Here is a 16,119-nt window from a genome sequence, read left to right as displayed (position 1 = left end):
ATATTTTCTCAAATATAAAACAAATCATAATTCTAAAATAAGAGACTTTGACATTGTCAAAACTAATAAGGATTATATTTTGTGAAGCTATTTCTTCGGAACTTTAGAACAGTTTTATCATCATATTTAATTAAAAACTCTGCATTAACTAATGAGTCTCGGCTATTCATGTACTTTGTACGCCTTGTATATATTCAGGACTTACCTAATACCAGTTTCTATGAAATCATTCAGACGGATAGTAGTGTACACGTCATACATCACAAAACATTCCATTAAATACGTGAGATCCCTAACTAACATACATACACACACGGTCGGTCGGGGAGCTCAACGAAACTTACAACTTAGGCAACATGTCTGTAGAGAGATACAGCAAGGACTTAAATCCACTTAATTAGGCGTTTTCTTTACCTCCGTGTAGCGGTCGAAGTTCCTTGGAAGGAACGGCAGTGATAATCTACTGGAGATGTTCGTTGCGTTGGTATTATTGCAGTAGACGACCATGGTTGAGGCGTCTGCAGCTTAGGGTCGCGAGCGGTCCACTAGTGGTGGTATGCTTCACTTGTGAAAAGCGAGGCGCCCTCTACCTAACCATCACCCTCGGCAGTACGTTTACACCTGTGACACACTTGGTTCACTTCCTTGCATCCCGATGTATACATTAATACTTTACACAACACGGCACTTAATTTTAACGAAAACAAATCTCAGCGATGGAATGAACCTTTTGGGCTCAGTTGTTTTCTAAATGAACCTCGTGAAGCAGGAAAATATTGTAATCACCAAAGTTTCACTTGGTACATAAAATTTTGCAAACATGTACCTACACATATTCTATAATATACATTATATATATATATATATATATATATATATATATATATATATATATATATATATATATATATGTATATATATATATATGCACTTCGTTGCATAATGCAGTTCATGCATTTTGCTTTGTTTACCAGCTTGTTACATGTTTTTTTGTTACCTTAGACTGCATGGGCAAATGAGGCCCTTAATAAAGCCATCCCATTAGCGCTCTTTCTATATACATATACCTTAGCCTCAGCCAGCTACCCATTTTATCGACCAACCCTTAGTGGTGGATGAACAGCTAGGTTAACTATGCACTGACTATCGCAACCACGATTCGAACATATATGCTCGACCCTGGACGACCCGTGAATGCGTCACGGTCAGGAACGCTAACCGATACACCACAGAAATCCATAATCTGTTATTCCAGTATATTGAAAAAAGGTAATAAAAGAAAGGCACCACCCTCCCCTCCCCCCAAAAAAAACATCGCTAGGCCCTCTTTTCAAAGCAGTGGAGGGTGGAAGTGCCCAAGGGCCCCACGACGACCCTGGGAACGACAATGTCCATATCATATCAAGGTAATGGTACGAGGCATCAGTAATATAGGGGGGGGGGGGGGAAATCAACTTTGGTAGTCGCGAAGAACTACCACAAACATTTCTGACGTCAGACAACCACAAATTCCACAATGACCATATATAGAAACTTACACCCATCCCAACCCACAATTATGTCCTATATCCCCGAACCAAAACACCTTCATCCTTGGCATATCCCTATCATTACATTAATTTCTAATGGTTCATTACCGGTATATCAATAAATAATTGAACAAATAAAATACTGGTAAACTATTACGTTGCTAAGAAACCTGTTCAAAGAACATAAATACATTCAACTCTTACAAAATAACATTCCACTGAAATAATGTTAGACGCCCAAATCACACCTGGCATGAGCTAAATGGATAGTAAAAGCGTATGCGGTTTTACAGTTATCTGTAACAAGTGACGATTTTATGACGGTTGATGGATATACTCGTAACTTGATGTTGACGGCCTCAAGTGAACCTGGCTGTTGACAGGCCTGACGTCTAGACAACCAACCAATTATCATCTCCAGCAGCGTACTATATATTTTTCCAAAGAAGGAACAGAGAAGGGGCCGTCATGTATGATGCACCGAAACCACAAGTTTACTGAGTTGAAGAAGCTCTTCCGTTTTTCAAATTGGTCATACTACCAAACTGTGGATACCGCTATAAGGTATCCAAGTGCAGACAGTTACGTATTAAGAAACAGCTAATTTTGACGATCGGTATCCAACCTGCTTCCATTTTAAGATATTTCAAGTATATATAATCTCCCAAGCTTAACTGATGGAGACTTTTTTAAATAATTTAAGCGCATTTGCGTCGCCTTAGTATTTTCTATAACTTATTCGTAAATTGTCTAACTTCAGGGGTAAGTCTACGGGAAAGTCTACCAAGAGTTGGGTACATAATACCAGAGGTTGGCTGTGCCTGCTGGGAGGTGGATAACATGTGTCGGTCAGAAACAACCAAGAATGACCCATGGTTATTGCCAGCAACAATTCATCACACACTCCTCACAGGATGAGAATGAACACGTCTTCATGATGGTGACTGTGTTCAAGGTCACCAACGACGCGAAGGCAGTATACAAGACAACAGTTAAGAACCACAACAGGCTAGTCTGGCACCACGTATTGTAAAGCCAAAACAAACTAAACAAGTGACACAGGTCGCTCGAGATGGACCTGGTGAGGTCGAATCAACTGGATCGATCAACACGAAGTACGCACGACTGAAGGGAAAAAGTTCTGAGCTGGATGATATTTCGGGATGTGTATTCTCTGCCAGGCAAAACTTCGCAAAACACAGACACGCTGGGTAAGAACGTCTCTTTCGTCAAAGGAGTAATGTTCATATGTTTATTATGACACTTTAAAATACCGGTCAAAACTTGAAACATAAGGTCCAATTCTCATACAATACTGAAGTAACTATTACAAAGTTGATACACAATATCATCGATTTGGCTCACGACACGCAACAGCGGACCTTGGCTGTGTACCGTGTGTTCAGTAGTGAGGAAGACAATAGCAGAATAATAATCGACAATCTTAACTGATCAGCTTAGGATGATGACAGTGACAAAGCTGACTTGAATATCCCAGTTGGGTTAGAAAAACTGGATTACTACCATTCCCCACACAGCAGAGAGTGAACGAAGGATGAAACGCTTCCTGAGTTAGCTCATCCAAAATCTCTATTTCATTAAGTAATCCAAGTCAGCTGTTCTATGTCCTCTAGAAGTGTGCCATGAGGACATGATCAATGGTGCATCGACAAATGATCCAGCAGTTCTGCACAATATGAAGTATAAACAGTGCAGCGGTTTGAACACCAAAGCCTAGGTTCATTTACTACCTAGACTTGTCACGTCCTTATCTGTATATTATGGACAAAATGATGATGCTCATGTTCAAGTGTGCTCACTATTCACATGACTTATGAAGGCGAGGCTCACCGTCCTAGAAAACAAAACATGGACTCAAGATGTTCAACATACAACTAAACTATAATGTAACAATATATTGGGTGCAACATCTGGCAGCCAGGTGAAATACAAGCCAAGTCCAGAGGTATCAATATTCAGGACAAGTTACGCTCCTGATCATTCCAAGGTCCGTGAATCAGTATTTACTGTTCAACAAGAGAGCAGGCGCAAGAGTTGGACCTGCATCCTGCGAACAGCTTCTGGATACCGTACGCCCAACTAGTCAAAACTTCCCTTGTTAATGGACTTATGTAACATCATTCATATTTCTATTCATTTTGATAACACTAATCAAAAAAGTATCGTAAACAGAGGCGTACGTCTTACGCTATAGAATGTACAATAAACTTAATATATTTTCACAATCATTCTAACCTTTTTAGTTCCTCGAAAAGAAAAAAAAATATATATATGTCTACTTAACTATTTCAGTGATTTACTCGCGACCAAATGACCTTGTCCGTTTCATCATCAGTTTAAATCAGATATTCTCTACCTTCACATGCATATTAACGTAATGGGACAAACTCCCTCGATTAAATGCAATCAGCTGCAGTACGTTATCATAAATATATTCATACTAAAATGATAGTTGGCACCATAAACTTCTGTACAACTCCATTTAATTCTATAAGAATAAAACTATATAAATATCAATCAACACCTCATTTATAAAAAAAAAAAGGACTTTCAAATTCACTGATGCTCAGTGATCACAATAATCAAAAGCCACATTGTTTGGAAATTCGGATCATTTTGTGTAAGTGAGGAAAGTAATGTCCTGAAATATCGATCTTGTTATGAGTTCATCTGGGCGAGTTTGTGATCCCCCTCACACCACTGTCAACCCCGACCAACTCCAAGGTGCGCAGTGATGCTACAAGAGCTACTTGAGGAGCAACGACACCGGAGGAGAGAGTCCACCTGGCCAGAACATGGAGACAGGCAAACACTGTTCGTCACAGACCTCTTGATCCTGAGGATCATGGGTATGGCAGGGATACATGATCCAGTGGGACATGGGTAATATAGGGATAAATATGGACACACTGTCACAAACATCATACCCTCCTCTTCTACCAACGACCTATTGCTGAGATGACCAGGGACCAGTGCACCGTACACACTGCACATGACAGAGATGGTCATGACGGCACAAGGACTTACCGAGCGCAGATCTTTGTCAGCGTACCACAGACTATGACAGTGATGAAGGTAACCTTCAGGACAATTATACTGTCTGATCATGACAACGAAGTGGATATACAGATCCATACATCAATATGTATAAAATAAACACTATACCATGAACCGCCTGTAATCACTTCTTTGCAATTAACTGTTTACTGTACGGGGAGGTATGTTTACAGTTCTAGGCCCCCATATCTAGAACATTCTCTTCTTTCATACAACGTTAAATTTGTGTGTGCTTTTTCCATAAACCAGGTCCTGTTATTACATCGCATTCATCCTCCGTTCTTACAACATATCTCTTCATATCTTTATAAGTTTCTTGCTCAATATCATTTATGTCATCAAGTTCCTCTATCCCCTCATCTCACAAAGAACTGGTCACTGGCCATATTATCAATCTGTCCTAAAAACTTAAAAGGTTGTGATCAAGTCAATCCTCACTCTTCTCTATTCCAGTTTTACGTTATGACTAATCTTAGTGGCCGAGTTTGAAATAACTCAAAAGTAACACGTTCTTTATGAGGCAATGGGACCTCACAAGCTCCTCTTATTCTCAGCTTTTCATCACTGTCTGATGCCCCCTTGAAGAGGACATCAGAGCAGTGCTCCCTTGAGAGGGAGTCAGAAGCAATATTCCACAAGGTAAGGCTTTGGAGTATCAGAGGGCGACGGTCTTTTGTCTTTTTACCATAAGCAATTTAACTTAAGACTGCTGAGCCGGTGATCTTGCAACAGGACCATAATCATTTTTACTTGAGTAATATCGTGTATGACTGCTAAGCCGGAGTTTCATCTTCTCATAGAACCATACCTTTAGTGCATCAGCAAAAGACCTCTTAGGGAAGGTTCAGTTTACATCAAGGTGCCTGGTCTTTCGTTCATGGACTGTGCAATAATGGCCAAAATTTAAAGTCACCACTGCGTTGTCCCCGCTGTAAGTCAAAAACTAAGGGTAGCGAGTGGAGGGGAGCCACAGGAGTTGCAAGTGATAAAAATGGACCAAATCGCTCAAATCATACACTTCTTAAAATTTGAAAGGAATCAACCCACCTCAACCCAGAGACGACAGGAAGTGAACAATAATCCACCCTGCCAGTACAACCCCTCAACCCCCATAACCCTGATATTTTCCTTTTTTTCCAAGTTTGCATGAATATCTGAAGCCAACGAAACATGAACAAACGATTTACATTTTCCTGATCAGAAAATAGATTGTCTGAGTCATACATCAGCATCAGTGACAAACACACGACGCCTGAGAGATAAGGCGAGAGGTGGTTGGCTACACTTGTGTGACACCTGCACACCGTAACACCTGTCTGACACCTGTACACCCACATGTCCACCGTTGTACCACAGGCTGCCATATATCCACTGTTGTACCACAGACTACCACACGTCCACTAATTTACCACAAACTATCAAATGTCTATCGTTTTACGCTACACTGTCCCATGCTACACGTCGCCTCACAGACTGCTACATGTCCACAGCTTTACCATAAACAACGAAGCGCCTCCAATGTAATACAGACTTCCCTAAGTCTATCGTTGTACCGTAAAGTGTCACATATCCCCTGCTCTACTATAATGCCCCATGTGCACAGTTGTACCACAGGCTACCATATATTCACAGTTGTACCACAAATTACGCAATGTCCATCATTGTACTACAGACTGCCAAATGTCACTGTTGCACTAAAGATTAGCCCAGGTCCACTATTGTACCACGAACTCCCCCATGTCTACCGTTATACCACAAACTGCCACATGCTCACTTATACATCACACACCGCCCAAGTCCATTTATTTCTTTATCCCAATCTTTTATGCTCGAACTTTATTTTGGTTCTCTAATAAAGAATTCCACTGGTCAGGTGAATTTCTTTATAGTCAAAATCGGGTAATTATTGGTATAGTTCTCATACCATCTTTTTCTCGTTCTCATTTATCACATGTGTTTCATGCTCTAGCCAGTACTAGTTCATACCATCATCCCATTCTGGGCCTTTGGCAAATAATTCACCGGTCAACAAAGATTTTGTCCCGTGGAGAAAAAATATGTTTCTTGTGTATTTTTGCTGCACGCTGAATCCATGTTTTCAGAATTTCTCTATCACCCATTTTTTTTTCTTTCTGCTCCTGCACACATGCATACGTACAGTATATATGTACCAGTGCTCTGCGGAGCATTTGAAACAAAAGTTTAACAAACACAGCTATTTTCATTATCTGTGAAGTGCAGTAGCTTTTTGAAAATACAAGCCTAGATAAATGAGTCACCAGGGGCCTACAGAAACACGACTAGAAATGTTGGGACCTTCAGTTCTCTGTCAGTTGCAGGCCATAACTCAATATGTAAACACTGTATTTTCCACTCTGTTGACAGACTTTATGTATTCAAGTGTTGTGCTGATACCCCCATCCAGCATTACAATACTTAGAAACTGTGTAGATAGTCTAAATTCATTCTGCTACATCTACTGTGAATTGACATTCATATCGTAAAAACGTTCATCACACCCCTCATTAAAAATGCTAAGAGCATTACTTTGGTTGTAAAGTGAGTGACCAGGATAAAAAATTAGGCCCTCCCATATTCGTTGTTTAACATGGGCAAAAGGTTCACGCACTATGCCTTTTGCTATTCCTATGGATTGGAGGGAACCCATGATCACGCTTCGAATTGCTACTTCTGCCTGACAAATATAAATGATAAACATCAAATCCAAGCATACTTTTTAATATCTTAATTCATCATCTGCTATGAGGTCCACCACCTCACTGTCAGAGCCACCAGGAAGCATGACACAGTGACGATGAGTCCTGGTGACGAGAAAGTAGACCAAGTAGAGGACAAAATGGATCCAACATTTGAAGCAAGCTGTTGTTCAAGTGAACCAACATTTGCTGAGTCAACGACATCTTAATGATCGATCTCGTCTGCGATTTAAATTTGTCTAAGAAGCAAGTCGAACTTTTGGGTTCCAGGTTTAATATAAAGGGCTGGAACCCTCTCCAGAATGAAACTAAACTTTGTTTTTATCGTGATTGCCATGTAACACAGATGAGCCGAAAATAGTACATCTGTATTTGAGGCCAAGGTTTTAAAGTTATAACGGCCTCATTTATGAATGGGTAACTAAACTTATCAAAAAATTTGATTGCTTTGTCGCTTACAAACCTTGCCTGATAGAAATATTCTAAAAACATCCGAATTCAGCGTAAAAAAAATACTATAAGGTCCACCTATTTAAGTTAATGGGACAAAAAAAAAGTTAAAATTTTGTTGACCAGTGTCATAATGGTATGTAATTTCTGGAATCATATTTTAGCCATTCTTGATACCGATTTTGTTCGACAACTATAGCGATTTCGTTAGTTCTCCACCTATTCTAAACGCACGTTCCACAATTTCCTTCTTTGGTTTTCATCTTTCGTCTTAATGGTTTTACGTCTTTCTCCATACATGTGGTATTTTGTCACTTCCTTCCCTTTTTGTATTTCCATTGTTTTCCATGATGGATCTTGAATTTCCATATTCCACTGGTACTGGATTTTTAAAATTCACACTTTTCTTTTCTTATACCCTTGGTCATTCATAAAGTAAAAACAAACGTCGGTTTGAGCTAGGCTTCGAAGGTGCATGATGAACCATCTACATTTACGAAATTTGTCGTACTTACAGCATATTTTTGAACGTACGTAATTACTAAAAATTTTAAAAAGGAATGCCTTCATACACATTTTGGGAAATCATAGTCACATTCGTCAAGATACATACTTGCGCTTGCCTCTAAGATATCCAAATGTTTTAGTGGCACCTTATTCATTAATGCCTCTATTTTTTTTCTTTTTTTGTCTGTAAACATTTGAATCAATTTCTGTTTTCATGTCACACTTTTTTTCACTTTGATCTATATTATTGTTCGTCGCACATATGACTAATAATTTTTCCATAATTCGCTTATAAATACTTAATATAATTTTCTCTATGATCATTAACACATTATCTATATCAATTTTATCATATCCGTTTATCCTGCCTACAGTGAAAATTCGTTTGTCTTACTATTTATATCTGCTAGTATAATATTATCATAAACATGCAATGTCATCATAAATCTATTCTAAACGGCGGCCTTTTTTTTCCCTTGTCCACACTGCACACATCTAGTGACAGGTAAAATATCTCTGTCCACTGTATACCACAACTCCCATTACCTACGTGTGTCAGGAAGAGTTTCCAATTTTTTTTTTTTATATGAACAATGTGGGAAGTTTGTCTCTTTGAAAAGTCCGCCTGGTGTGTGTATATGCCTCTGTGTTCTCCATCCCTAATTGCCTTTTGAGTGGGTTGACTGTGGAGCGACAGCCGCAACCAGGAATCGAACCTATGCGCTCGATCCTAGGCGGCTCGTAAATGCGTCATAGTCAGGAACGCTCACCGATACACAAACCATGGGAGTTGTGAAATCAAAACTTACTACGAGGGAAGATCGCATCTGTTCTGCCCAGAGGGGTACATGATAACTATAATGGTAGGGAAAGGGAAAACAAAAGAGGAGGACGACTGGACGCCTTAATAAAAGACATCTTTATGTTTCATTAAATACTGAGAAACAGCCCGTTTGGACAATACTAAATGGGAAGGTAACAGCAGGAAAGATGAGAAGAGTGGCGTTCATAATACATAATCCTCCAAAGAACCACAGAACCTGAAAGAAAAATATATATACTGATAAAGACGATGGAACAATCAGGATGGTACGAATAACAGGAAATCATGCGCTTCTCAGATGGGAGAAGGGGATGGATCTTTTCTATTCGCTCGTGTTGATGCTTCGACTTTACACACCTCGGCTCATTTTCCCTTCCCTCCTCCGAATACCCATTCTCTTTCTTGCACTGAACATATTTTCTCTCGTTTCCGACCTGTGCAACACTTCTCCCTCTGTTCAAAATATGTAGGCCACTGTTCTCGTGAGGTGTCTACTTAGATCTGTGGCACACATGATTGGCTGTGTGGACACCGGCCACTCGAGACCTGACCATTATCGTACTTTCTTCTCTAACATCTAAACTGTGAAAAAAAAAATCTTCCTCCCTTTGCCTTTTCCTCTCCCTTTAACCTTTCTACAATTAAGGGCCAGGTCTAAAGACGCATACAAAACCCTGATCTATTTGTACATGCTTTTCCCCCCTCACTGTATTCCCTTCTCCCGAGATGGTCTATGACTGGGGAACGTCTCGCTAGAGTCATGACGGTCATAGAAAAGAAGAGACAATACGCCACCAATCACCGGCCACCTCATACCCAACGATACTTGTCTAACCTGCTCCCCAGCGACCTTCCTCCTCCAGAACTTTGTGGCACGATAGAAACAGGACCCCACTTGGATCATGTCCCTTACATCCCAGGTGGACCACATCCCCAGAATGCTCGCTCCAGCTTGACCTTTATAATCTGGGCCATACACAGCCCTAGACAGGCACCTTCCTACCACCTCCCTCAAACACGCCCCCTCAATACGACCCACTTTCACATAAACCTTTACTCTAAAGTTCACTTACGCCACGTAAACCACCACTTAACGACCTTCCTACCACAGTAACTCCAACCACTTCCACCTTCCTCCATGATGACCTTCCTACCACCCTACCTACCTTCATGATGACCTTCCTACCACCCTATATTTCTCCATAACGACCCTCCTTACCTCCATGATGACCCTCCTACCACCCAAGTACCCACTGTGCTCGTCAACACTAATCCTTCACTGGTCAAGACAATACACAATGATGCAGAACCAAAAGATACACAAATGTATATATATATAATAATACAACCAGCGCTTATTCCACTGCACATCGTTATCATACATCCAAAAGTACCATTCTCCAAAAAGTTCATGCAGTTCCAAGACTGCGCTACAATCGGTAGCAGGTAAAGGACGGACTACTTTGGAGTGAGAAGTTCTTCGAAGAAATGATACTCCGAGGATACAAAAGGTGACCTCTCACAGGCAGCATAACTACAAGCACGCGGAGTTCGATAACACCTGTTGGAGTGAAGCTCGAGGGGTAAAAACCAGAGGAGTAACACAATGAGTTGTGTGTGTGGCTGGTACACGCATCAACGTATGGGGCTACTGGCAAGGGTCTGCCACGTGATACACTATACCCACCCACAGTGGTCTTGTGATCGCCACCACCATCATCACAGTAGACACAAAGAACATGTTAAACCCGACCTACTTGGTGTTTGTAACGATCTCGCCCCCAGCAAGGAAAGCTACACGAGTCTGAGAAGGAATGGGGTCTCTACCAAGTATCATACAACCTCTGTAACATCTACGACCGGCTATTTCTGACCACTCGTGAGTGGCATGAGTTCATGCGAGCACTGGCATAAGTAATAAGGCGTTCATGGGGGCAAAGGCAAGATCGCAGCAGACAGACGTGTCGTGGGCAGAGTGAGGCTCACAGCCTGGCTACCCAGCGAGGAACAAGCACTATATAAAGCATGGCCCTGGCACGCGTTCATGTGCCCCTCGAAATGCAACACCTCGTCGTAGGCAACGTAACTCACACGACGCCGTTTCAAGTCTGTGCGGCAGATGGGTGACATCGAACCACTCCCAGAGGTGTCCAGCGGATATCCAAAGCTTCAGCTCAACTCTAGAGGAAAGCTATGACCTACACACTAGGCTCGAGGTGAGGACGTGTGTGTATCTATTGGTTACGAAAGAGGTTGTAACAACTTCGTCCTCTCTAATGTCTATCTACGAAGTAGATCGAATGCAGTCGTGGACCCTTTACACCCGGGGTCCCCCCAAACTCCAAATAATCTGGCAACAGGGTAAGGAGGGCCAATTGAGTTGCTACCCTGCGGCACCAGGTCTACCGTGTGGTATAGAACGGTAACGTGTGTCACTTTAACCTACTAAACACACTTCCTGACACCTTAACCGAGCACCAGTCGACACCTACATCACGTCTCCACAACACCAAGACCACTAATGCCTACATCCAGGTACGTTCATGATGCCATCATCACCTTCAAGCATACATCACTACAGCTTTCAAGCACGCCTCTGTTAACAAGTACGCCCCTATCTCTCAACTCCAAGCACGCAACTACCTTCAAGAACACTCCTATCTTCGTCGTCAAGCACGCCTCTATCATCCTCAAGCACACCCTTGTCATCTCCAAGCACACCTCCTATTGTCCCCGTCAAGCACGCGCCTATCATCTTCAAGCACATCCACGCCAACATCTCCAAAGCTGCCTCTATGAACACCTTCCAGCATGTCCCTATTATAGACCGTCATCAAGTACGCCCTTATCATCTACCGCCATCAAGCACGCCCCAACCATCATCTTCAAACCCGCTCTTATCATCACCCTCTACCACGTCCCTTTTCACTGATCACCATTAACTACGCCCCTTTCATCACCATCTTCAAGCACGCCCCTTTCACCAACTTCAAGCACGTCCCCATCATGATCAAGCACGCACCTACCGTAGTAACCCGCAAGTACGTCCCTCTCAACATCTTTAGGTACGCCCGGGTCATTCATTCATCACCATCAAACACACCCCATTTAGCACCATGGCCTCAAACGTCACTCTTAACATACCTCTCCAAACTACAGGCGAGCCCACAACACCGCACTCACTCGCAAGCACGCACCCAACGTCACTCACAACTTCACGCAAGGCCTGAATCCCTCCCCTCTCCAAGCACAACCCTATCACTAGCTCCGAGCATAATCATATTAGTGACCTCTAACCATCCCCAGGACTCCACCCTATTTCCAAGCACAACCTTAACAATATCCCAACTCCATGCTTCCTCCCCTAAAAAAAAAATATTCATTTTGTACAATTTCATCAGACCCTCCATACCCTTGGACTTCTACAAGACCCTGATACAAAAACACAAGTAATAGCAAAAATGGACAAATCTAGAGGAAAAGATATCAAAGTTCACACCATGACCTTTAAAGGAATACTAAAAAATTTAAACAGCAACAGACCACTGGGTCCCTTCGAAACTGTTTGTGACAGTGGAAGAGATGTGAAAATAATAGATCAGTGTGGTAAGACGAGAAATACGTAATATTGAAAATATAAATACAAACTTTTCACGTAGCTGAGGAGGAGCAAGATAATGTCAGTCGTGGATCTGAAGCGAAATATTCAAGTTTATTCTTAAACATAGCTATGGCGCTACTTTTAACTGGTAAATCATTCCTTATGTTAACAATTCTCTTAAAGAAAAAGCATTTCGTCTCATTCGAGGTAAAATGTTTATCACGAGTTTGTAACCATTACTACGAATGAAATCAGACGAATCTATCCCTGAATAATTCGTTCGATCGACATTATCGAAGCCTTCGTTAATTTTGAATGCCAGTATCAGATCGCCTCTTAACCTTCTCTTTTCTAAACTAAATTGATTTAAGTAGTTTAGTCGGCTATCAGAGGACTTGTTTCTCAGTCCGGAAATCATTTCGGTAGCTCGTCTTTGTACTCTCCCCATTTTGTCTCTCTCTTTCCTCAAGTAGGGCGACCAAAACTGAACACAACATTCAAGATTGACTTGTAAAGAGCACGGATAATTTCCCAGAATTTGAATGCGGTAGCCGTACCTACATTTAAATCCAAGAATTTTGGTCGCCTTTCTAAGTGTTTCTGTACTCTGTATACTTGGCTTTAAATCACCAGAGATTACTATCAAGTCTTTTTCCTCATCTACCTTTTGCAGTTCAACAGAATTCATACTGTAACTTGCCTTTTCATTTTTACTATCGACATGTAAAACTTTGCACTTACCGATATTAAAATTCATTTGCCACCTATGAGTTCAGCCCATCACATTGTCTATGTCCTTTTGAAGCTGCAGATGTTCGATTTCTGATATAGATTCATTTTCCAACTTAGTCACGTCTGCGAGTTTCGACATCTTACAATGCAGCCCATTATCATCAATATATACAAGAAAGAGAACGTGTCACAAGACTGATCCTTGCGGTACACCACTTGTTACGTTTAGCTATTTTGCGGCTTGACCATTAACCACAAGTCTTCGTTAACAGCCAGAAGCCGATCTTCTAACCACGGAACTACAACCCCATCTATACCATGCGACGTAACTCTAAGTCACCTTAGATGCTGAAGTTTATCTAATGCGTATTGAAAATCTAGATAGATAACATCAACACCCCCTAGCATTGGAAATGGATTCGGGACATGAGCTGTATCTTCAACTGTTAAACACAGATGCGAAAAAATCATTCAAGATCTTTGACATGTCTTCGTTCTTGTGAAACAAATCACCACTTTTAGTTATTAATGGACCACTTGACTGGGTAATGACTCTTGGTTGTAACAGACTCATAAAACCCCCGTCCGGTTTCGCTCTTTCGCTCTTTTCAGCAAGAAACGCTCCATACAAAAGTTTACTTTGACGTATAGTTTCTCTACGCAGACTTACATAATTTACTCCAACAAGCTGGCTATTGATCTCTTTGAGTTTCTTATGTGCTGTTCTCTTAAACAACAGACACTTTTCAATGTCATCGTTGCATTATTTCGGTTTCGTACTGGAAAAAGACCGTCAACTATGCGTTGGCACAAATGTTCCCTCCACTGCTGCGTCCATATTACTTTCACTTATATTATCATCCCAAGACTGCCGGTCAAGATCAATGCCTAGCATCACAGGCAACGTTGAAAAGTTAAGTCAAAAGTAATTCGCCAATGATCACTTGTACCAAACTTTTCTCCGACTTCAACAATGCTAAGATCCTCATCTGTGGTCAAAGCTAAATCTAACATACTCTCGCCGCGCGTAGGTTCATCAGCTAACTGTCTTAGGGCACTATTACGCAGATTTAGGTAAAACTACTGGAAAGTGATTGTCCCCACAACGAACTACCCGCATAAGCAAACGACAAACAACACCCTTGTCAAACTTCCAACATTAAACATACAACTGTATTTTTTCCATCAAAAATGTACACACTAATATCTAAGCTACTAACCCTTCCCGAAAACTCTACATTATAAACGAAGCTCTACTTTCCTATGTAACTCATTCTCATATGAAAACAACACACTTAAAAGAGCAATTGAAAGACTCATCGTATACCAGTAGCTTTACACGGACTTCTTGCAGTACTCGGCGAGGTTCCTCGTTACACAGGCGATGATAGGTGGCGCGACAGGCGTCATTTTCCCCCTCCACACACGAGTCCACTTCACAGCCAAGTGAAAACTTTTTACCTCAGCAACAAGTCCACGATATGCAATCTCCCATGTCATATTAAGTCAATACAGATTTACATATGCAAAAAAAAAAACATTTATATTCCGAAAAAAAATATACGTAGCTACTACATCTGATTAATGTAAGATAAGGTTCAGTGAACACCTGAAAAAACAAATGATAAAAACAGGTATGCAAAGATTGCCCACATGTTCTGCACAGCAGATCGATAGGCTGACACGACACCATATATAATAAATAGGTCAAAATGACAACATATCTGAACAAAAATAGATTATTTTCCTAAGATTTGAAATTCAGCTTTAATCTGCACTGACGAGCTACAGGTTATTCACAAAAAGACGGAAAACACTGCCTCCTTTTGCCGGAAAGCTGTATCGGTGCTCACCAACTGCGACAGCGGAAGGAGCTGCGACTCGCCAAACCCCACCATAGATAGCGCGCTACTGACTCGCCTACTCACGCACACGCGCATAAATACGTCACCCCAACTAGCCTTCGTCATCACATGGAATAAACACAAAACGTCAGTTGCCCTCCACGAGCTAACTGCATATCCCAGACCAAACCAAACTCATTTCATGGTGTATCAAATTCCTGGCAACCCCTCGTGTGTGATGAATACGGTTTTAAGTGGCCCAATTTCTTCACAGCTTACTATGATGGAACTACTTTTAATGGTAGGATGGACAACCTCATATATACAGCCGCATACTATAATGCCATGCTCGTTCTTCCAATACATCCATGCTTCGAGTTCATCCAAAGTTATCATATCCGAACTTAATCGTTCTGCTTAGCTTAGCTTCAAGAAAACTACATGTCGGTGGACGTTACGATATCTGAACTTTAAGTCAGAGGTGAGAGTCAAAATTAAGATAGTGACCTTATCCTCTCCCTACAATTTAATATAGTTTTTACATATTGCACTTTTGACGTATTATGTAAAAGAATGTCACTAATCTAAATAATGTGATGCCTGTGACTTCCAAGAAGAAAAAAAAGAGAGTATACCAAAACATCTACAGTAGAACCCCACACAATGACCTACTGCAGGACCTCACACAATGACCTACAGCAGGATCCCACACATTGACCTACAACAGGATCCCACACAATGACCTACAGCAGGACCCCATACAATGACATACAGTGGGGCCCCACATAATGACACACAACAAAGCCCCACACAATGACCTACAACAGGACTTCACACC

General features: G+C 41.3%; 1 protein-coding gene and 1 long non-coding RNA gene across 7 annotated transcripts in view; one reads left to right on the top strand and one right to left on the bottom strand.

Annotated features, from left to right (window-relative positions):
* LOC139749845 (uncharacterized) overlaps positions 1 to 5,028 on the top strand; it is a 73,099-nt gene extending 68,071 nt beyond the window's left edge. The window contains exon 5 of the long non-coding RNA XR_011713046.1: positions 2,290 to 5,028. This is a non-coding gene — a long non-coding RNA (uncharacterized lncRNA). The remainder of the gene's footprint in view (positions 1 to 2,289) is intronic.
* The window catches only part of LOC139749844 (UTP--glucose-1-phosphate uridylyltransferase-like), a 106,132-nt gene that overhangs the window by 44,869 nt on the left and 45,144 nt on the right, over positions 1 to 16,119 (bottom strand). Inside the window, exon 1 of one of the 6 annotated variants that reach the window (XM_071664158.1) lies at positions 15,291 to 15,433. The exons of 4 other annotated variants lie outside the window; for them this stretch is intronic. In XM_071664158.1, the coding sequence (XP_071520259.1) occupies positions 15,291 to 15,407 (117 nt within the window). In that variant the 5' untranslated portion in view covers positions 15,408 to 15,433. Of the gene's footprint in view, positions 1 to 414; positions 644 to 15,290; positions 15,434 to 16,119 lie in introns of those variants that run through there. One more of the 6 variants, XM_071664159.1, reaches the window with a different exon arrangement.

Source organism: Panulirus ornatus, chromosome 8 (assembly GCF_036320965.1).
Source record: "Panulirus ornatus isolate Po-2019 chromosome 8, ASM3632096v1, whole genome shotgun sequence".
NCBI classification, from domain to species: Eukaryota; Metazoa; Arthropoda; class Malacostraca; order Decapoda; family Palinuridae; genus Panulirus; species Panulirus ornatus.
The sequence above is the reverse complement of the archived record's forward strand: the minus strand, read 5'-3'. Positions and strand labels throughout refer to the sequence as shown.